Source organism: Podarcis pityusensis (genome assembly GCF_964106645.2).
Source record: "Podarcis pityusensis genome assembly, chromosome: 1".
NCBI lineage: Eukaryota > Metazoa > Chordata > Lepidosauria > Squamata > Lacertidae > Podarcis > Podarcis pityusensis.
The window spans coordinates 21,985,250-22,009,348 of NC_138028.1; the positions used below are offsets into that span (position 1 = coordinate 21,985,250).

The following is a 24,099-nucleotide window of genomic DNA, read 5'->3' on the forward strand; positions in this document are numbered from 1 at the left end:
ATATGGCAACCCTAACTTCAGGGACGCGGGTGGCGCTGTGGGTTAAACCACAGAGCCTAGGACTCGCTGATCAGAAGGTCGGCGGTTTGAATCCCCATGATGGGGTGAGCTCCCGTTGCTCGGTCCCTGCTCCTGCCCACCTAGCAGTTCGAAAGCACGTCAAAGTGCAAGTAGATAAATAGGTATTGCTCCGGCAGGAAGGTAAACGGCGTTTCCATGTGCTGCTCTGGTTCGCCAGAAGCGGCTTAGTCAATCTGGCCACATGACCCGGAAGCTGTACGCCGGCTCCCTCGGCCAGTAAAGCGAGATGAGCGCCGCAACCCCAGAGTCGGCCACGACTGGACCTAATGCTCAGGGGTCCCTTTACCTTTACCTTTACCTTTAACTTCAGGTCTATAAAAGAATGTAAGTGGACCCGTTCTGGATTAAACCAAAGGCCCATCTAGTTCAGCATATTGTTCTCACAATAGTCAGTCAGGTGCATATGTGACTCTCACATGCAGAATCAGAGAGCAAGACCACTCTTCCCCACTTGCAATTCCTAGTAACTAGTATTCAGAGGCATACAGCACCATATAAATGCCTTAAAGTCCATTTTGATTAACACTCTAATCATAAGATTATTTACACAGAGTATATTAATTTCCAGTGGTTTCCAAATAAGTATGTTTAGGATTTCAGCCTAAAAATGATTGTATCCATTTGAGAAGCTTAAGTGTGTTTTGTGTGTGTACAGAGCACACAGAACTTAGTGGTCATGGCTGTAGCTTTGCCCAAGCTGGAATATATTTGCATTGTGCCACGTTAATGGAATTTCTTTTGACCGTCCGTGAGGTTTTGTCTGCGCTTGCTTTTGGCAGAGCCCTGTATGTGCTGCATTGCTGAACGCAGAGGAACACAGCAGGAAACTCTGCCCATGATTCAAACTTGTCATGTAAAATGGGCTATGTGTCAAAAACACGTACAGCAGTGATTGTCACCATGGTTTGGCCCCCTCCTTTCTTAACAGAAATCCTAAAGAACTCTCCTGAGATCATTATATTCCGGAGTGGGCTTCTGCTTTGTTAGCTTCAGGTGCCAAATCCCAGCCTCCCACCGCATGCAAAGTGTTTCTTTGACAGTCCCTGCTTCTGTAAGTAGCTTATGCCTCATCTTGGATGACACAGAGAGGAAATATTTGTAACATGGTCTGTATAAATTTTTGAAGTATTTGCTTTGCACCACTTCTAAGCAGTAAGTTTCTTTTTAGTATTCCAAACATTAAAATGAATTCAAAATTGGTATTCCGATGTTGTTTGCATTAATCATTCTTCATGATTTTCCTGCTGTATCTGTTTCCTCTGAGGCATTAACAATTTCAAATGTTCATTTGCATGCATGTATTATCCTGTGCCCAAAAACTCACTGGATTTCACCGTGATTGAAACATCCAAACATTAGATATCCCAGAGCAGAAAAGCTTATAGACTGAATCATGGTGCTGGCTTCAGAACAATGGATATATGCCAAAGTTGTAGATCACTGGAGCATGAATACTGAAATAGTCAAAGGACACATATCACAAGGCAGTTGTTTTTCTGTTTATTCCTTTATTCACTTAGTCTCAAGCCAGTTGCTGGCTTTAATCGTTTGCTTACCTTTTGAGATGCAGAAATAAATATGGTATACAGTAAATACACTAATGCAGTGAGAATGGAAGATTGGCCTGTTACACAGTCAAGTTATAATTGACATTTCAAAGAAATTGAACTCCAGCAGGGAAGCAATTTGAAAGCAATGACCTATTTTTTCCCCCTGCAGCAGCCTGTTTGTGTTCTAGGAATGCAGGGCTTCAAACAAATACTAATGATCATTGACAGACTGTGTCCCTGTTTGCTAACTCTGCTGTCTTCTTTTCTGCCCACTCTTAACATTTCCATAGAATCATAGACTTGAAGAGTTAGAAGGGACCCTGAGGGTCATCTAGTCCAACCCCCTGCAATGCAGGATTCTCAGCTAAAGCATCCATGACAGATGGCCTTCCAACCTCTGCTTTAAAACTTCCAAGGAAGGAGAGTCCACCACTTTCCAAGGGAGTTCATTCCACTGTCAAACAGCTCTAACTATCAGAAGGTTCTTCCTGATGTTTAGTTGCAATCTCCTTTCTTGTAAGTGGAAGCCATTGGTTCAGGTCCAGCTTTCCAGAGCAGGAGAAAACAAGCTTCCTCCATCGTCCATGTGACAGCCCTTGAGATATTTGAAGATTGGTATCATCTCTTCTCTCAGCCTCCTCTTATCAAAGCTAAGCATACCCAATTCCCTCAACAGTTCCTCATAAAGCTTGGTTTCCAGACCCTTTATCATCTTGGTCACACTCCTCTGCATACGTTCCAACTTGTCAATTTCCTTTCTAAACTGGGATGCCCAGAACTAGACGCGGCGCTCCAGGCATGGTCTGACCAAGGCAGAATAGAGTGGTGCTATTACTTCCCTTGACCAGGACACTATACTTCTGTAGATGCAGCCTAGAATAGTATTAGGGGTTTTTTGCTGCTGTTGCATCACACTGTTGACTCACATTAAGCTTGCGGTCTACTAAGACCCCTAGATCCTTTTCTCCTATCTTACATTTGTGCAGCTGGTTATTCTTCCCTAAGTGTTGAACCTTACATTGTCCCTATTGAAATTCATTTTGTCAGTTTGGGCTCAGTTCTCCAATCTGTTATCTGCAGCACTCCTTTAATTCCTTCCTCCATGTCATTTATAAAATATGTTGAACAACAATGAGCTCAGGACAGAACCCTTTTGCACCTCAATTGTCCCTTTTTTTCCAGGATGTTGAGGAACCATTAGTGAGCACACTTTGGGTTCAACCAGCTACAACTCCACAAAATGGTTACCTTGTTCCAGCCCACATTTTACCTACTTCTCCATGAGACTATCATGGAAGACTGTCAGAAACCTGACTAAAATCAAGATACATCATGTCCTCAGCATTTCCCTGATCCACCAACCTTGTAACTCCATCAAAAAAAGAAATGAGATTCATCTGACATACCGTATTTTTCGCTCTATAGGACGCACTTTTTCCCCTCCAAAAATTAAGGGGAAATGTGTGTGCGTCCTATGGAGCAAATGCAGGCTCCTTGGCTTCAGCGATAGCAACGCGAAGCCTCTGAAGAGCAGAGGGAGCACTCCCTCCCCCCCTCCGGAGGCTACGCGTTGCTTTCGCTGAAGCCTGGAGAGCGAGAGGGGTCGGTGTGCACCGACCCTTCTCACTCTCCAGGCTTCAGGGATAGCCGTCTGAAGCCTTTGAAGCGCAACGGGACCACGCGCTGTGCTCCAAAGGCTTCAGGTCAGCAAAAGGAATCCGAAGCCTTTGGAGCGCAGCGCGAGTTCTCGCTGCGCTCCAAAGGCTTCCGGTTCCTTTTGCTGAAGCTGGGAGAGCAAGACTCTCCTGGCTTCAGCAGAGAGGGAGAGCTGCGCAGCGCCCCTTCAGAGAAGCGGGAGGAGAAATGGAAGGGGCTCCGTTTCTCCTGCCGCTTCGCTGAAGAGGCGCTGAGCAGAGAGGGGGAGGTTTTCTTTTTCTTTTTCTCCCCCTCCACAACAAGGTGCGTCCTATGGTTGGGTGCATCCTATAGAGCAAAAAATACGGTAACTTGTTTTTGAGAAATCCATGCTGGATTTCTTAGTAGACACAGCATCCTTTTCTAAGTGTCACAGACCAACTGTTGAATTATCTGATACCTTTCCCAGTATAAACATCAAGCTCACGGTTTGTAGTTACCTGGGTCTTCTCCCCACCCCCTATTTAGCTCATGCAGAGGGTGGTGATCATTGTGACGTTGGAAACTTAAGGGCTTGCTCTGTCACACCCTTTCCTCCACAAGGGTGTTGTTGCAGTGATTCCAGAAGAGTGATACACGTGGAAGCTGTGCAGGAACTAAAAATCTGAATGCCTTTCTTAGAAAGGGCGGCTATTCATACAAGGTGCAGCAGTACAGTTCTCAAGCTAAGGCCTAATTTAGACACAACAACTTTGGGCCCAGAAACCATTGTTTATTGACTTGAATATGAGAACTTGCAAGTTCTTGGAAAGGAACTCACAGTCACTTTGCTTCTCCCCAGGTCTTTTTGTCCAACCCCGGGCTTGTGGTTAAGTTCTCTTTTTTTTTTTTTTAATAATTTTTTATTAAGGTTTTAAACAAAGAAAAAAGAAAAACAGCACACACAAAAAACAATACAAAACTTAACAATAAAAACAAAACATAACAATTAAAAACAAACTCTCTTTTCCATTTCCAATTTTAGATTACTTATTTTCTGGACTTCCTCATACCTCCTTTTTTTGTATTCCAATCCACATTATTTGTCCAGCAGTTTCTTTTCCACTTTTTTAATCCCAATCTTTAATTTAATAAAATGTTAAAATATATAACTTCAACTTTTTTAAACCTAATCCTTGCTCTTAATGTCATATAGCTTTAAATTTTTCCCTTTTATTATCAAATTTCCATTTCTTTAAACATCTTTAATCTTAATCTTTAATCTTAATCTATCCTTAACTTTAACCTGTACAGCTGGAAACCACTTATTTTCAATCCAACATCACTCTAACATTCCTTAATTTTGCAGTGTTTCTGAAGGTAGTCTTTGAATTTCTTCCAGTCTTCCTCCATCGACTCTTCTCCCTGGTCACGGATTCTGCCAGTCATTTCCGCCAATTCCATATAGTCCATAAGTTTCATCTGCCATTCCTCCAGCGTGGGAAGTTCTTGTGTCTTCCAATACTTTGCGATGAGTATTCTTGCTGCTGTTGTTGCATACATAAAGTTCTATCCTTTTTTAACACCATTTGGCCCACTATGCCCAGGAGAAAGGCCTCTGGTTTCTTGGGGAAGGTATACTTAAATACCTTTTTTAATTCATTATATATCATTTCCCAGAAAGCCTTAATCTTTGGGCACGTCCACCAAAGGTGAAAAAATGTACCTTCAGTTTCTTTACATTTCCAACATTTGTTATCGGGCAAGTGATAGATTTTCGCAAGCTTGACTGGGGTTATGTACCACCTGTATATCATTTTCATAATATTCTCTCTTAAGGCATTACATGCCGTAAATTTCATACCTGTGGTCCATAACTGTTCCCAGTCAGCAAACATAATGTTATGTCCAACGTCCTGTGCCCATTTAATCATAGCCGATTTTACCGTTTCATCCTGAGTATTCCATTTCAGCAGCAAGTTATACATTCTTGACAAATTCTTAGTTTTGGGTTCTAACAATTCTGTTTCTAATTTGGATCTTTCCACCTGGAAGCCAATTTTCCTGTCCAATTTGAATGCCTCCATTATCTGATAATAATGAAGCCAGTCTCGCACTTTGTTTTTTAGTTTTTCAAAACTCTGCAATTTCAGTCTATCTCCGTCTTGTTCCAAAATTTCCCAATATTTCGGCCATTTGACCTCCATATTGACCTTTTTCAAGGCTTTCGCTTCCATTGGTGACAGCCACCTTGGGGTTTTATTTTCTAACAAATCCTTATATCTTAACCAAACATTAAATAGCGCTTTCCTGACAATGTGGTTTTTAAATGCTTTATGTGCTTTGACCTTATCATACCATAAATATGCATGCCATCCAAATACACTATTGAAACCTTCCAAGTCCAAAATGTCAGTGTTTTCAAGAAGTAGCCGTTCTTTCAACCAGCAAAAGGCTGCTGATTCATAATAAAGTTTGAGGTCTGGCAGGGCAAATCCACCTCTTTCCTTTGCATCTGTTAGTATTTTAAATTTTATTCTAGGCTTCTTGCCCTGCCAGACAAATTTAGAGATATCTTTCTGCCACCTCTTGAAACAATCCATTTTGTCCACGATCTGCAAAGTTTGAAACAAGAACAACATTCTAGGCAATACATTCATTTTTATCACAGCAATACGGCCTAGCAGTGAAAGCTTCAAATTTGACCAAATTTCTAAATCTTTTTTCACTTCTGACCAACATTTTTCATAATTATCTTTAAATAAATTCCCATTTTTTGCTGTCATGTTAATCCCCAGGTATTTAACTTTCTTAACCACTGTTAAACCTGTCTCATTCTGAAACCTCTCTTTTTCAAACGGTGTTAAATTTTTCTCTAGAACCTTGGTTTTTGACTTGTTCAATTTAAATCCTGCCACTTGACCAAATTCTTGAATCAGTTCTAAAACCCTTTTTGTACTAGATTCTGGCTCCTGTAACGTCAATACTAAGTCATCTGCAAATGCTCTCAATTTATAATGTTTAATTCCGACCTGTATACCTTTAACCATCTGGTCCCTTCTAATCATATTCAGCAGAACCTCCAGGACCGAAATAAAAAGAAGTGGGGAAATTGGGCAACCTTGTCGTGTCCCTTTTTCAATTTTAAGTTCTTCCGTCACAACATTATTTACAATTAGTTTAGCCTTTTGTTCTGAATAAATTGCACTTATACCATTCTCAAAACCTTGGCCTACCCCCATACCCTGAAGATTCTTCTTCATAAAATTCCAAGAAATATTGTCAAAGGCTTTCTCCGCATCTACAAATATCAACACTGCTTTAGTGTTTATATTCACTTCTAATTTTTCCAAAATATCAATTATATTCCTCAAATTATCAGACAAATGTCTTCCTGGGAGAAAGCCCGCTTGGTCTTTATGAATCTCTTCCAACAGCACTTTTTTAAATCTCTTTGCCAAAATATCTGCAAAAATTTTGTAATCCACATTAAGTAATGATATAGGGCGGTAGTTCTTAAGTTGTGTCTTTTCAGTCTTTGTTTTTGGTACAAGTGTAATATATGCTTCTTTCCACGACTCTGGTGCCCTCTTCCCCTCCATAATTTCGTTACAGACCTCTTTCAATGGTTGAATTAACCATTCTTTTAAAGATCTGTAGTATCTAGAGGTCAAACCGTCTGGTCCTGGAGATTTACCCAGTTGCATATTTTGAATGGCACCTTCTATTTCCTGTTCAGTTATTCTGTCATTCAAAATTAGTCTCTTTTCTTGAGATATTTTTTGTAGTCCATTTGTTTTCAAAAATTGGTCTAAATCTGTTTCTTTCACTGGCCCTTGAGTATATAGTCTTTTAAAATACTTCTGGAAACAACTTCTAATCTCTGCAGGGTTCTGTATATTCCTTCCTTCCACTTCTAAATTCGTAATCGTATTTAATTTTTGTCTCTTTTTCATTTGCCATGCCAACAATTTACCACATTTATTGGCCGATTCAAAAGTCTTTTGTCTCATTTGTTTAATCTTCCATTCTATTTCCTGATTCATTATTTTCATATATTGTACTTGATATAACTTTAACTCTCTCAGAATCTCTTGAGATTTGGGATTTACTCGCAGTCTTTTTTCACATTCATTCATTTTGTTCATAATTTTATCCTTCTTTTCATTTTGAGTTTTTTTCTTTATCGCATTCTGTTGTATTAAGAACCCTCTCATAACAGCTTTACTTGCGTCCCAGATTACTCTTTTCTCCACGTTGGAACTAAGATTTATCTCGAAGTAATCTCTTAGAGTTTTTTGGGCCTTCTTAAGAAATTCTTCATCTCTAAATAAGGTGTCATTCATCTTCCATCTGAAGGAGCCAGTTGGTGTTAATCTCATTTCCATCTTAACTGCATTATGGTCGGAGCAAATTTTCGGGCAGATTTCCACCTTTCTTGTCTTTGGTGCCATTCCTCTAGTTATCCAAATTTGGTCAATTCTTGTCCAAGTCATTTTGGCTTCAGAAAAGAAAGTTCCCTCTTTTGCCAAGGGGTTTCTAATTCTCCAAATATCCACTAAGTCCAAGTTGTCTGTCATGTCAAAAAAGGTTTTCGGTAGTCTACCATCTTTGGTGACTACCTGTCTTTGTGCCTTGTCCATATAAGTAGATACCACTCCATTCATATCTCCCATCAAAATCATGTTGTAATCCATATGGTCCATCAAGGTCTCATGCAACTTCTTAAAAAAAATCAGATTTCCCATCATTTGGTGCGTAAACTCCTACAATCAAAATTTTTTCTCCTTGTGTTTGAATTTCAATTGCCACAAATCTTCCTTGGTCATCCTTAAAAACAAATTTTGGTGATAAATTGTCTTTTGCGTAAATCACAACCCCTCTCTTTTTAACTTTATCTGACGAAATACATTCCTGACCAAGTCTTTTATTTATCAACAATTTCCTGTGTAATCTTGTTATGTGTGTTTCTTGTAAACAAATTAGGTCCAATTGTTCCTTTTTTAATATATGAAATACTGACTTCCTCTTCTGAGGGGAATTCAAACCCCGACAGTTCCATGTTAAAAGTTGCAGGGCCATGATGTTATTGTTTTAGTTCTCCTCCTACTGCACCTAGTGCCTGTTCCTCATCCGTCGGTGGTATCCCTTCTTTCGAAAGGTCTTTTGGTTCCGGAGATAGTTATTTTTGTAGGCCTTCTCCGTGGTCTCTACAAAATTTGTCTTTGTCGTCTTCCGATCTTATTTTCCTCTTCTTTCCTTTGTAGCTAAAAGACAGGCCTTGAGGAAGTTCCCACCTGAAATTGATATTGTTCCTTCTCAGCAGGGTAACCAAGTCTTTATATTTTGATCTGAGATCCAGAAGATATTTCGGAATATCTTTGAATATTTCCACCCTTGTCCGATGGATTTCCAGTGTCTTCTTAAAATGTAGGCCCAAAATCTTATCCCTCTCTTCTTTTGTTCGAAAAGTAATCAGACAGTCTCTCACCTTCTTCTCTCCTCTTCTCCCGAGTCTGAAGGCATTTACTATTCTGAAGCTGTCTTTTACCAATTCTGGATCCCAAAAGTCCAAAAATTCCTGCGTGAGAAATTCAGCTAGGTTGTCCTTTTCCACCTCAGGTACCGATCTGACCCGAAGATTCACTTGCTTCTCCTTCAAATCTATCATAGACAGGGTTAGTTTGTGGTCTTCCAATTGTTTGTGCAGTGTTGGTAATTCCTCTTGAACCTCTTTAACATCCGTAGCAGAAGTTGTAGCAATTTCTTTAGCCTCTTCAGCAATCTGGCGAATTGAGGCCGATTCCTCTAATAATTTCTGAATAGTCTCTGTGTTAGTATTTACTTTTTGGCCCAAATTATTTATACTTGCTGTATTCTGATTAATACTTGCTGTATTCTGGTTAATACTTGCTGTATTCTGGTTAATACTTATTGTATTTTGATCAATCTTATCAGAAGCCTCTGCTACTTGTTGACTTATTTTATTCAAAGATTCATTAACTTTGGCCAAAACTTGAGCAAAGGCTTCTTCACTTGTCGTGCTTTTTACCTTTAATTGTGCCGATGAGGCTGTTGTTGAGGTTCCAGAAGGGCCTGAGGCCGAAAATCTCCTTTGTAATCCTTCTTCTGTGCGAAGAGGCCTCCCCGATCTTGTAGTCGAAGCATCCGCCTTCTCTTTCCCATCTGCCATTCCTTAGATAACGCCAAGGTCAGTCACGTATTTGAAATTGAACAGTGGAAATTTCCTGCCAGGCAGTGTGAGAACTCCTCAAGTCTGCTACAAACTGTAACAAATTGTAACAGTTCCAAGTTCCGCTAGGGGGACACTGTAACAGTCATAAAAGTTCTTAGATACTTTAATTCCTTTTTTTTTTTTTAAGCCCCCCTAGTTTATTCAGGACGAAAACAGTCTATTCAGAATTTTTAACTTAAGACCAGGAGATATATATTCACATAAATTGTCCAAACTTTTATTTCTTGTGCAGGACTAGCTGTCAAAATATATTACAAGACAGTACCTCTCTTTCTTTCCTGAGATCTGGAGATCCTTTCCCAGGGAATTGAGTGGTGGTTCAATCCCTTCTTTTCCACTCTTTATGAAGAAATCACATCCACAATTCTCCCCCCCTTTCCCTCAATTTAGAAAGGGAAAAGTCCAGGTTGGATGATTGGATTAAAGTCCGCTAAAACGTACTTTCCAGTTGCTTCCGCTTTCAAGTTCAATGCTTTATTTTATCTACAAATAAAGAGGCTGACTTCCTTTTTAAGCCTCTTTCCGTTTTCGGCCAGATTCCAGTTTTATACAGTTCCAATTTAAATTGTATCCTACTCACGGATCGTTGATTTTCAGGTCCGGATTTTAAGGAAGAAAGGCAGCGCTCTCCGATCAACAGCTTGCGGCTTCACACCACGAACGAGCAGACAGCCCACAGCACAGCGCTCTCCCCGCTCCGCTTCAAAGCCCGTTGCCGGGCTTCCTACCGGGTTGGGGGGGGCGCCAAATGTGCCCGCTGGGTTCCAGGCTCACAGGCTTCTCCCGCCTGTGATTTTTTGAGGGTCCCCCGCTACGCCGAAAGCGGGATCCGACCCTTAATTCTCAGTGAGATTTCCTCCGGTGGAGGAAACCCGCCATTAATCGCTGGCGCCGCCTCCGGAAGTCTGTGGTTAAGTTCTCTCCTCGCTAACCATGAGCTGTTAGTGGCTAAAGAGCTTTGGCTTTGTGTGATGTGTAAACTAGCTCAGTCTCTTGTATGTTGCATTCCATTTTGAGTTACTGCATTCGCAAAACTCATCTGTGGGAAGGGTGTTCTACTGAATTTTAATAGGATCAAAGCAACTTCTGGATCTTGCAGATGACCAAGATCCTTCAGAGCTACATGTGAAGGGCTAACCTTTTTTTAAAAAAAACAACAACTACATAAACTTTTCTCCCTCACCACTGTCATTATTTCATGCATAGCTAGAAGGCATAGCATGTTAAAGAAGCCAGTTGCTGAAGTCTGCAGTAACTGGAGTTCTAAACAAGTCTACTCTGTTTTGAATTTGCCATCATGTAATATATCTTGATATTATACATAAATGAAGGGTGCTGTCCTGCTTGATTATTTAAAATTGGCGCCTTTGCTTTTGTTTTCCGAGGGTTGTAGATTGCACATTTGTTCCCAGCAGAGTTCATTAAGTTCATGATTGGATAATAGAGGCTTCTGTTAGCAAAACAAAAGCTGAGTTTCTTTTAGCAACAAATGTTTGTCAAGGATGTACAAAGCATGTGCTAAAAATATTAAAATTATGTGACAGTATAAATTACAAAAGTGAAATAAATGGCTTCCCTCCCTGTGCTCATTTTGCATACTTTAGTCAATTTGGTTTCCTCTGGATATGGAGAGAGGGAAGGGGCTCTGATGGACACTGATAATTTTAAGGCTCTACCTAGTTCTCCCCACCACCTCTTGATATAAGTCATCACATATTGGTTGAGTGCATTCAAGCCTGCCATCACAGCCATAAGATCTAGAAATTTATGCTTAAGAAGAAACAAAGCTGAGGTTCTCAGGATGCTGAATTGGGGTTCATCTATCATGCATCTTCCTTTTGTCAACATGAGCCTTGCCAAACATTCTTGGTTACTAAAAACATATCAGACATATTAGCTGGTTAGTAGCTTTGCATTCGTGCAGATTTTTCCCTGTTAGCAATGGATTGTGGGCAAAGGCTTTTTCTTGAGGCTTTTTCTTGAGCAGCTTTTTAGCACAGGAGAAATTGCCACCCCATTTTAATCACTTCAAAACAAACATATTTAGAACAGTGGCAAGATTTCTCTTTTTGACCAGCTGTTTGTTCCATTCCTTGTGACCAAAAATATATGTTTTTCATCTGTCTCCTTCAAGACCTTGAGAGTTACTTGCCTGTAAACATGACAGTTTTACAACCAGCTTGTACACAATTGCAGTGGAATTAAGCAGAAAGAGAATCCTTATGCAAGATTAGATGCAGCATCGTGCCTTTGATGAAAATTCATTTGCCTTGTTTAGAAACGTTAATCTGTTCCTCAAACATACTAGGACAAATCTCCTGAGCCATGCTGGTCTTGTATCTCTCTTGCCAGTAGAGCTTTTCTGATATTTCCCCCCTGAAGTCGAAAGGACTGTTACCGTGGAGGAGTGGGTTGTGTAGTTTGTCATAGTGGTTTCTTGGGCCTTATGCATCATGGTTAGGAATTTTTTTTAAAAAAAACAACGAGTATTTTAGAATAAAGTTGAAGAGCCTCTTTTTCAGAGAAAATGGGAGACGAACCAGAGATGACAACTTGAATAAAATATTGAGTGCTGGGCAGGTAAGCCCCACCCTGATCATTTGCTCCTGCAGACAGTCCATTTGCCTCCATTGGTGTCACTTCCCATCCCCAAGCCCGGCAACAGAGCAGCGGTGGGCAGGGGAGGGAGGGAACTGGGGAGTGTGCGAACAAGTGCTGGCTGGCAGCAGTGTTCTTCAAGGCACTTTCTCACAGAGGAGGAGCAATGGCAATGCCCATAAACTTGTGGGGGGGCTAGCACCCTCAAATATTTTATTGGGGGGCTGAAAGGATATGGACCCCTTATAAGTTTGCTCCCTTGAGCTGAGCTTTCTTCTATAGCAGGGATGTCCAACCAGATGATTGTGATCCACCTGTCGACCGTGGGGTGTCTGTGGTCATGGTTGATCGTGTGGTCCTGATCAACCCCCCTCCCAAAAAAAGCTTAAGCCTCTCCCCAAAAAGCTCAACAATTCTGGACAATCCAGTGAGTAGATCACTGCTAGTTTTCTTATAGTGGGAGTAGATTTCTGTCTCTTGGAAGTTGGATTTGCCTGTTCTATAGGTAGCAAGAGGGAAGTACTTTAATTAGTTGAGGGTTAATAAATTAGATGCAACTATTGTCAGATTCTCCCCCACCAAAAAATAATAATCATGAGAATTTAAAGTTGAAGGAATTTCTTATTTATAGAACTAATGCTGATCTATTGAGCTTCACAACCAGTAGACATGCCCTTGTCAACTGAAATTAGCAAATTCTAATGTCACTCTGCTCTAGTCCATTGTTCTTCAACTGGTGGGTCATGGCCTGATCTAAGGTGTCACAACAGTGGCACTCCCAGCATGCAAATAGATGGTAAAGAATTAAGAAACAAATCCCATAAGGCATGTTTGTGTTAAAGATAGGTCCCAGATCTGAAAAGGTTAAAGGCTACTGGTCTAGTGGACCCAGGTTATTCTTTTAGGCTCCAGCCCATCTATGAGGATTAGAAATCATTCTATATTCATCATGAGGTATGCTCATTCTGGCAGTTTGTACGCAGAAGTTGGATAGGTTGGATGTAGTCTGGAAAAAGCAAGTAGCAGGTGTAGTGGTGTAGCGTGGGTTGCCAGGGTTGTGCGGAGAGTGGGAGGTGGGAAATGGTTGGAGTACGCGTGTACATTGAACTGCCTAATGGCATTTGCGTCAGGAGATTGCAGCTGTAGAGATAACAAGAGTCATTCCATTGTCTGGAGAGGTCACTTCCTAGTTTGCATGGAGAAACCGTTTTCAGTGGAGTCCAATGATGGAAGTGTGCATCGGTATTGAGGCAGCGCTGGGTGTTGAAATTTTGCACCCCTAACAATTTTGCGCCTGGGGCAACCGCTCCCTGTGCCCCCCCCCCAAATGCCACGCCACTGAACAGGTGAAACCTTGAGTTGTCAGCAAGCTTAATGCTGAAATGATCCGACTGTGAGATTAACATTTCTGCAGTTTGACAAGCTGTCATGTGATTCTTTACCGTTGAAACCTTGCTATTCTCTTATCATATTTCTGTGTTGTGCAGTGGCTTAACTTGTCTAGAATATAATCTCTGTGACAAGGATGGATGGGACTCAAATTTGACTTTGAAGCCCAGCATGTTTGTAAGCATCCCACTGTCTTCATTGATACCTGTAAGAGGTACATTGGTAGAGGCATAGTCATTGAAGGTGTATACAGTCAAACCTCGGCTCCCGAACACCTCCGTTATCGTGCGTTTTGGCTCCTGAATGCCGAAAACTCAGAAGTAACTGCTCCGGTTTTCAAATGATTTTGAAACTTCCAGGGAGTTTTTCCCCCCTTTTTTCTCCATTGACTTTTCTGACCGCCCTTTGATCCTCAGTTGTCGAACGTTTCGAAAGTCGAACGGGATTCCGGAATGGATTATGTTCGACAACCAAGGTCTGACTATGCTATACAGTGGTACCTCGGGTTACATACACTTCAGGTTACAGACTCTGCTAACCCAGAAATAGTGCTTCAGGTTAAGAACTTTGCTTCAGGATAAGAACAGAAATCGGGCTCCGGCGGCACGGCAGCAGCAGGAGGCCCCATTAGCTAAAGTGGTGCTTCAGGTTAAGAACAGTTTCAGGTTAAGAACAGACCTCCGGAACGAATTAAGTACTTAACCCGAGGTACCACTGTATATGATTCTCAACTTCATATGTTACAGAGGGTCCCTACATGTTTCCACTTTAGAGCTTGAAATCCCAGGCTGTCTTCTCTGCCTATGTGGTCTTTGTATATGCAGCCATCATATATTAACGTTTTGACCTCGCAGTTCTGACTGCTTTAAAATCTCTCCAGCCCAATTCTGTGCATATCTTGTCCAGAAGAAAGTTCTCCTAAGTTCAGCAGGTCCCTCTTTCAGATAGAGTTTGCAGCTAATGCAGCCAAGTTGGAGAAAAGCCCACCTGGCCTTTAGCAGCTGCATGAAACTTTCCACAGCAAGCTGATAAACAGTATCATCTACCCCATCAAGATGTAGTTAAAAGCACTTCAATACTAGCTGGATAAAAAGTCACTGACCTTCGCCTTTCTTACAGGGCCAGGCAGACATCCGCAGCCTGGGGAGTTCCCGCAGGGCTCCCTAGGCTGCGGATTGCAGCCTGCTGCACAGAGCGCAGGGCGCGCTGAAGCAGAGCGCCCCGTGCTTCGGGCAGACATCAGGCAGCCCCACAAGCTCGGGGGACAGCGGGGAGGCGGAGCGCCGCCATACTGCTGTTCCCCGACCTGGTTTGGATTCCCTGACCTGGTTTTTGGGGGGAAATAAAGGGAGGGAAATTCCTTTATTCCCCCCCCCCCAAAAAAACCTAGGTGCGTCCTATGGGCCGGTGTGTCCTATGGGACGAAAAATACGGTACGTACTTAACCTAAGGTACCATTGTATTGGTTCTTGAAAGAAGGAAAATAACAACCTACTGCAGTCCTTGTGTTTACAAACAGCATTGTGACTTTGGCTACTATAATGTAAATTTGCTGGCTAGACTTCTGATGATCAGTTGGAAAGATTTTGAAAATGAGGTGGCTTGTAGGCAATTGATATGCCATATGTGATTAACATAGATACTGATATGCTAATAAATAATTTTAGAGGGTAAGCATTTATGTTGACTCTTTTTTTCAAACTCTGACTAATGTGTGTAAAATATTTGCATTCTATTGGAGCACACCATTCTCTATACAAAATCTGTGTGTGATTTTGCTAAAAATGTGCTGCCTTTCTATTCATTATACACCAGCCCAAATGGATTAAATAAAACAGTATGCTGCCTTGTTCTCATAAATATATTCTGTGTGTCTTTTGAACAACCTCCTGTATGGTATTCATGATCTCCCTGCTTTTCTCACAATTGAGTCCTTTAAAATACTTAAGGGATTGAGCTTCTTTGATTTGCAAAATTATTGGCACTTTTCAAGCCTGCAATTGAAGAAAATGATGTGGTCTTCTCAATAGTATTCCCTGTTATCTAAAGTATATGCATAATGAATGTATAGTAATCATGTTTCTTTAGCTGTGAATTCCAAATAACAATTGTCTGACAAAGTATTTGTGGCTGAAATATGTGTTTAATAAAAGCTTTCAAATGCTTAAAGTTTACCATTAGGATACTGCAGGACTGACAACAAATAATTAGATTAGCCGTAATTCTACGAAGTTTAACTGAAGTTTGGACAGAAATAGCATTTAAAACAGTTTGTGACAACATAGGTACTTGACTTCATTGCAGAAAGTACCAAAGCTTTAAGCTTTTATACAAAATAATTAAGGCAATTCTGAGTTCTTTGCACATGGTATGTGCCACTTTAGCACAAGTACCTGAAGGTAACTTAATTTACACTTACAGATGGGTAGCCGTGTTGGTCTGCCATAGTCGAAATAAAAAAATTCCTTCCTGTAGCACCTTAAAGACCAACTAAGTTAGTTCTTGGTATAAGCTTTCGTGTGCATGCACACTTCTTCAGATACACTGTATCTGAAGAAGTGTGCATGCACACGAAAGCTTATACCAAGAACTAACTTAGTTGGTCTTTAAGGTGCTACAGGAAGGAATTTTTTTATTTTAATTTACACTGAATGCTTAATTCAGTTCAGTGTAAAGTGAACTGCAGACACATTTATTGTTAAAAGAGAAGTGGCACTTACAGCATAGAGTTCTGAAGTGTACATGAAGAAGCCATAATTCGCTGTGCAGTCTCTGAATGTATGTAGCCCAGATTCAGTTTCAGTTCAATAAAAGGATCTCTAGTTATAAAGACCTCTGGCCAAGAGGCTGGGGAACTGCTGCCCACATAATTTACACTACAGGACGACACATCCCATGAATTGGATTCTTAGGCTGAAATTTTGTACCCCATTCACAACTGTGTTAAACACTAAGTAGATGTTGGTAGTTAAATCCTTTTGTAATCCTGCTTAAAAGGCAGGCGCAGTTCTATACACAGTGGCACTTAGTGTTCCTTCCTGAAGAGCTGAACCTCACTGAACAGTATTTGGTGTTCTGCTCTTTGTAGGCTGTGAGGATATTATCGCTGAGAGCATCTCACTAGACACCTTTATTGCCATTCTCAAGTGGAGTTCTCAGCCGTACGGCTCCAAGTGGGTTCATCGCCAAGCACTGCATTTCCTCTGTGAGGAATTTACACAGGTCATGACTTCAGATGTATTTTATGAACTCGGCAAAGACCACCTGCAAACTGCCATCCAGTCTGACTACTTACAGGTAATCATTTCTCCTTCTCTCTGTGTGTATCAAATTGTACCCAATTACAATACCCTGGGTCCTGAACCCAGTTTTGTTAATCACTTACCAGTAGTACAGAACAGAAGCATGCTGATCTTCAATCTTAACTGCTGGGGGGGGGGGGAGTGAGAGAGCCGTGTGTGTGTGTGTGTGTGTGTGTGTGTGTACAGAATGGACTCTTTCTCTCTTTATTCTGGCATATGTACACACAAGCCTCTAGCAGAGGTAGTGATTAAGAAAACTATTCTGCTTTCTTGGCACATAACCCAACCCAAACTGGCAGTATAAACTATTTCTTGAAAGCCTAATAATAGTCTAGAAGCAGTTGCAAATTACTTTAACTGAAACTCTTCTTGGTTTAATTTTTGCCTTGCCTGTTCAGAGGTTTATGGAAATTATATAGTAGTTCTCACGCTAAAAACGTATGTCTTGGGGAAGAAAAGGGAAAATCTAGCTCATCATTTAAACACTTTTCTTGCAGGAGCTGTACAAAATCCCTTTGATTTCAACTGCTCAGTGCCCACTCTCCCTCCCCCTCCCCCGGCCCCATTCTGCAATTTAATCAATGGAGGAAACACCATTAGTGTGTGTTACCTCATCTCAAATGAGCTTTACTTACTTACTTACTTACTATTGCAGTTTCAATACATGCTTATGTGATTTGGGTTCTAGGTGTGTCATGGGGGTGGGAAACTGTTTTGGTCCATACAACTAGTTTATGCCAGAAGAGAATACCTGAGCATCCTTAATTAGAAAGGCAGACTGCTAGTAATATTTCCACACACATGTCTTAAAGTAGAGTTAGGGGCCCACAAATCTTTACTGGTCTTAGTAGACAGCCATTATCTGTTGTCAGTTCTTGCCCTTTCCCTCCCTGCTGTCCTTTGGCACATTCAGAATATTGGGGGGGGGGGGGGGCGGAATCCGCTTCATGGTGTTAGCATGGTGTAATCTAGCTGTAGTGGTCTTGGCTTAGGATCACTGAGGTTAGTGACTAAGGTTAGTGATCATCTTATGTTTCAGATCTTCCTCATTTACTATGCCTTTCAGATACCCCATGAAGCATATTTTGATGTTGAAATTTTTGGTAACAGTATAATCTTATTTATAATCTTCAGTACCTATTGGCAAAAGTTTATAGTCTTAAGGATATGAGCAAGGATATGCTTTAAGATATCTGTTGCTTTATTTTTCCAAAAATTGTCATTTTGCAAATTGTAAGTCTAAATTTAAATTGAACAATTTGGTGTTGTATACCACCCACGTATAAATTCTTCTGTGTTATAGGAATAATATTTTTGCTGCATTTTTATACAGTTTATCTAGAATTCTGAGAGGTCCCTCTTGTTGTGAGCAAGAGTAATAAATGCTGTTTGCATTGAGCAATTTGGTTGGGTATAATTCATTGATGCTCCAATGTTCATTTGTTGAATGTCTCTCTGATAGGCGAGTGAGCAAGATGTCCTGAAGTATCTTGTTAAATGGGGTGAACATCAGCTGATGAAAAGAATAGCAGACCGAGGTAAGTACGGTACTTCTTAATGGGCATATCTAAACTAGTAATTAAAAGAGAAACTGATATCTGTAAGTTAAAAAGCTGAACAAACCCTGGATCCTTCACTGTAGAGATGTATAATACATATGAAGCTGCCAGATTTGTACTACCAGCTTTGTCCACACTAACTGGCAGCAGTTCTCCAGAATCTGAGAGAGATTTCCTAATTCTTTTACTTGGCATCTTTTTCACTGGAGATGCCAGAGAGTGAACCTGTCTGGACCGTTCTGCATGCAGAACATGTGCTCTGCCACTGAGTTATTTATGGCCATTCCTGTCTCTATTTTAGCATCTCTTCCCCATTTCGGGAGATGTTCCTGATGGATTATGCCTCGGTACCGAAATTCATGACATCTCTCTGGCATCTTGAGCCTTAAACTCATTTGCCCCGATCTCGCAGATTCCTTGCAGACATAAGAACTCCAGTGTTCACATAGAGCTTCCCTGCCCATAAAAACTCCTCCATTCACTTTGATGGATGGTGATGGAGCAGCTCAGATAAGAGCACTGGAAGGTGCCTGCTGCACTCAGATGAATGAGGCAATCCACTTGAATAAAACTGTTCTTATCAAAGGCAGTTCCTCAAAGCAAGGCATTGTGAGTGTGGTCGCTCAGAGAGCAGAGTCTGTGTCACTGTTCTCTTGGTGCAGCAGTGGCAAGATATTTAAAATTACCTTTAAAGGTAAAGGTGCATTGTTGACTTGCATTCCTTTTCTTTTCCTAAGCACATGGTAGGATTTCCTTTATGGAAAAGACTATTGTTTCTTAAAAAATCCTGGGATGATGTGCGAATGTAAAGTCCCGAAGAAGCTGCAAAGAATGGACCTGCAGCTTCAGTAACAACCCCAGTCAGATAGAAAAATAGTTTTGCAATAGATGACTTTCTGTGAGATATGTGTCCTTGCTATTTAAAATCCAGGTAGACACGCCAGCTATATCAAACCGTATAGGAATCTCTCGTTAGCTTTCATCCCTTGCTGTAGAAGAGATATAGATTTTTTTTAAAAATGCTCAGGTGGAACTGTCTGCTTATTTCCCCTCCTGCAGAGCCCAATTTGCTGAGTGGCACAGCTCACAGTGTGAACAAGCGAGGTGTAAAGAGGCGAGATCTTGACATTGAGGAACTGAAAGAGATCCTTTCTCCTCTCCTACCGTTTGTCCGTATTGAGCATATTTTGCCTATGAACAGTGAAGTCCTGACTGATTCTGTGAGTGTCTCTTTAAGGTCACTGTGGGGCATTATATCACACAGATAAATGTCTTGTTTGTTTTTTGAGGATGTTGCAGATGACTCTTACTGCAGACCTTCAAATTTGGTGTAGAAAAAAGCTTAATTCGGGCTTGGTTGTTATACACCAGCTTGCCCATATATGTTGCAAATGGTTTATTGTCTACAAAGAACGTAAACATTCCTGAACTCTTTTGTAAGATGCCACCTTTTTCTGTTAAAGATGAAGAGAGGTCTCATCAGCACTCCTCCTTCGGATATGTTACCGACAGCGGAAGGTGGAAAGTCAAATGCCTGGCTGCGACAAAAGAATGCGGGCATTTATGTGAGGCCAAGGCTGTTTTCACCATATGTGGAGGAGGCTAAGGTAATAAGACTTACTACTTAGTAGGTTCTGATAATGTGTGCCTCATAACTCACCTCACAGTTAACAACCTTGCTTTGTAATGCGTCTGAACAAGATGCTCTGGATGCATAGGTAAAGGGTAAAGGGACCCCTGACTGGGGGCCAGTCACGGACGACTCGGGGGTTGCAGCGCACATCTCGCTTTATTGGCCGAGGGAGCCGGCGTACAGCTTCTGAGTCATGTGGCCAGCATGATTAAGCCGCTTCTGGCGAACCAGAGCAGCGCACGGAAACGCCGCTTACCTTCCCGCCAGGGCAGTACCTATTTATCTACTTGCACTTTGACGTGCTTTCGAACTGCTAGGTGGGCAGGAGCTGGGACCGAACAATGGGAGCTCACCCCGTCACAGGGATTCGAACCACCGACCTTCTGATCAGCAAGCCCTAGGCTCTGTGGTTTAGACCACAGCGCCACCTGCGTCCTTATGCTCCGGTTGCATAATGGTGTTCAAAAAGAGCTGAGTGTCTAAAAGCACTCCAGTGCCTTCCAGAGGTTGTGGACTACATCTCTCATAAATCCTGACCATTGGTTCTGGGAGTTGTGGTCCAACATCTGGAAGGCACTGCATTGCCTGCACCTGCAGAGAATATGGGCATCTGGCCAAACAGAAGACAAAGGTCCTTCCACCTATGTAACTCACCGATACATTAGTGCAGTTATCCCCAGCGGAAGAAGGTTTCAGCTCTCTTTTCCATGCCTGTTATGCTGCCCCCTTGTACATACATTGAAAGGGCTTACATTCTTTTTCATTTCCTCCTTGGGTTTCCCTGAGTTTTTTTCTCCCGGGCCAGAAGTTCAGATTTGCTTTCTAAACAAAAAGACATACTTGCTGTGACTCATGTTTATATGTTAGGAAACTCATGGGTGAACAAAAAGGGGCTGGAAGCAACAAGGGGGCTATTCCTTAGAAGAGTGACTAGTGGGGTGCCACAGGGTTCTGTCTTGGGCCCAGTCTTATTCAACATCTTTATCAACGACTTGGATGATGGACTCAAGGGCATCCTGATCAAATTTGCAGATGACACCAAACTGGGAGGGGTGGCTAACACCCCAGAGGACAGGATCACACTTCAAAACGACCTTGACAGATTAGAAAACTGGGCCAAAACAAACAAGATGAATTTTAACAGGGAGAAATGTAAAGTATTGCACTTGGGCAAAAAAAATGAGAGGCACAAATACAAGATGGGTGACACCTGGCTTGAGAGCAGTACATGTGAAAAGGATCTAGGAGTCTTGGTTGACCACAAACTTGACATGAGCCAACAGTGTGACGCGGCAGTTAAAAAAGCCAATGCAATTCTGGGCCTCATCAATAGGAGTATAGCATCTAGATCAAGGGAAGTAATAGTGCCTCTGTATTCTGCTCTGGTCAGACCTCACCTGGAGTACTGTGTCCAGTTCTGGGCACCACAATTCAAGAAGGACACTGACAAACTGGAACGTGTCCAGAGGAGGGCAACCAAAATGGTCAAAGGCCTGGAAACGATGCCTTATGAGGAACGGCTAAGGGAGCTGGGCATGTTTAGCCTGGAGAAGAGGAGGTTAAGGGGTGATATGATAGCCATGTTCAAATATATAAAAGGATGTCACATAGAGGAGGGAGAAAGGTTGTTTTCTGCTGCTCCAGAGAAGCGGACACGGAGCAATGGATCCAAACTACAAGAAAGAAGATTCCACCTAAACATTAGGAAGAACTTCCTGACAGTAAGAGCTGTTTGACAGTGGAATTTGCTGCCAAGGAGTGTGGTGGAGTCTCCTTCTTTGGAGGTCTTTAAGCAGAGGCTTGACAACCATATGTCAGGAGTGCTCTGATGGTGTTTCCTGCTTGGCAGGGGGTTGGACTCGATGGCCCTTGTGGTCTCTTCCAACTCTATGATTCTATTCTATGATTCTATGATTCCTTGGGCACAGAGAATGAAGTTAGGGTTCCCTTTTCCTGCAGTAACTGTATGAACATGCTATTTGTGGTCTTATATGTAGATGATGATGGTGGTGGTGATTTATATCTCTCCTTTCCTCCCAAAGTAGCCCAGGGTGGCAAACATATCAATGACAATATCAGTAAAAACATTATAAAAACAGCTAAAAGCAATCATATTCTCTCAGTCAGTGGTTTCAGGTTTGCCAGGAACATTACCTTTTAGCCATCAAATGCCTGTATAAACTAGAATATTTTTAAATTCCACCTGAAACTCAATACATGAGGGAGGCAGATGCAGTTCACTAGGGAGGGCATTCCACAAATGGGGGACTGTTACTGAGAAAGACCCGTAGATGATTGTGCACCCCTCTTCTTTTCACAGAGAAGTATTCAGATGTGTTAAAGGCAAGCATTGCAGCCTCCAGCAATCTTTGTACTTGAGAGCTGCTTCAGGATTTGCTCAAGTGGGAATGAGGTGTGGAGTTTTGCAGCAGTAGAAGTGGATCGTTTTTATTACTATTATTAATTTGTTTTTAGTACTAGTGCTGGGCTGAGGCTTTTGGAGTTTATGTCATTATTCTGATTAAGTTATGAGCACGGATGAGGATCAGTGACTGAAAAGAACACAATGTTTGATGTTTTTAAAGGGAGCATGTGCTCCTGAACATGGTCAGGTCATTTTATGTGTTTCGTATCTGGAAAAGGAAAATAATGCAGTGTCACACTGATGGCATTTATTGTTTTATGTTGACAGGAAATCAGAGAAAATGTTAAGTAAACTCTCTTGTTTCAACCTGTGTTGTTTCAGTCGGTTCTAGATGAGATGATGGTGGAACAGACTGACCTGGTTCGTTTACGGATGGTTAGAATGTCCAATGTGCCAGATACTCTCTACATGGTAAACAATGCCGTTCCACAGTGCTGTCATATGATAAGTCACCAGCAAATAAACAGTAACCAATCCAGTGCTCCTTCAGTTGTAGCCAATGAAATCCCAGGTGAGTTTGTAAGCTGATCCATAATAAATTGCTTATCGTTATCAATATTAAAAATGTTGTTAAATAGCTCAGAATCCGCATGATCAGAGTTTCACGAGCAAGTGATAAGATGCTGTCCAGGACCTTATGCAGAACCTAGTCCTCATGCTGTCAAAGGAAGAAACTCAGCATTTTGACTGTGGTGTAGTTTAGAAACCAACAGAGCCCTGTTGATAGTGTTGACATTATGAACATGCTTTTGTTTCTAACATGTAAAACAGGAAAGCAGTTCTGGTGGGTGGGTGTGTTTTGTGATGAGGGGTGTCAACGTGCTGATTTGTGAATCTTTGATGTGTGAATCTGTGAATTCTTGTTAGTCTGTCCAAGTGCCCAGTCTTAAAAAAGCAACAACAAACTAATCCCACATATGTTACGTGAATAGATTTTGAAAATGTGATGATAAAATAACTGATCCCCATGACCTGCAAGGTTTTATCAGTGACAGATTTAAGATTTTTTGCTTTCAAGGGTATCCATTTCTGAATCAGACCTGAAAAGATACATGAATACCAGTTGGATCCTGGCATCTGACACAATAATTGAAATGGACTGCAAATTGCTTTTAATCACAGCCAGCTAAATTACAGGAGGGTGGAAGAAACTAGTGGAAATGAAAACAAAAGAACACTTTAGATCAAAAGTGCTGCAGTGATTGTTAACGTGAAGAAGTGAAGCTGCGCTGTCCTGGTCAATTGGCTTCAGCTTTGATGTTGAAATAGTGTGTCCTCAGAATCAAGTGTCTTAAAAGTTACAAATCGCTTTAAAGCATTTAAAACGAGAGCTATGTCAAAAAAAGGAAGACACATTTTCTGGTCAGTAGTTGATACCATTCAAGAGCTCTAATGATGTCAAAAAAATGCATAGAGGGGCCTTCTTCCTTTAATTTAATTCATGCCATTTTCAGCTGCATTTATTTATTGCATTCTGATCAATGTCTCTTTCCCCACAATACATAGGACCTAAAAAGAACTGGTAAATGACCTGTCAGCTAAGCTGTATAGGCTGGTTATTGCTCAGGGCAGGTGTGGGGAATCTTCGGTCCTCCAGAGGTTGCTGAGCTGCGGATTCAATCATCCCTGGCCTTTTTGACCATGCTTATGGGGGCTGTTGGGAGTTGTAGTTCAGCAGCATCTTGGGGGGCA

At 41.5% G+C, this 24,099-nt stretch overlaps 1 protein-coding gene across 2 annotated transcripts in view; it reads left to right on the plus strand.

The window, feature by feature from the left end:
* BTBD7 (BTB domain containing 7) overlaps positions 1-24,099 on the plus strand; it is an 80,449-nt gene that overhangs the window by 45,542 nt on the left and 10,808 nt on the right. For both annotated transcript variants that reach the window (XR_013988480.1, XM_081013160.1), the window contains exons 4-8: positions 16,577-16,785; positions 18,253-18,328; positions 19,409-19,569; positions 19,813-19,956; positions 22,729-22,918. Coding sequence is in view for 1 of the 2 variants with exons in the window: in XM_081013160.1 (XP_080869286.1) it covers positions 16,577-16,785; positions 18,253-18,328; positions 19,409-19,569; positions 19,813-19,956; positions 22,729-22,918 (780 nt within the window). In the remaining variant the exon portion in view is untranslated. The remainder of the gene's footprint in view (positions 1-16,576; positions 16,786-18,252; positions 18,329-19,408; positions 19,570-19,812; positions 19,957-22,728; positions 22,919-24,099) is intronic.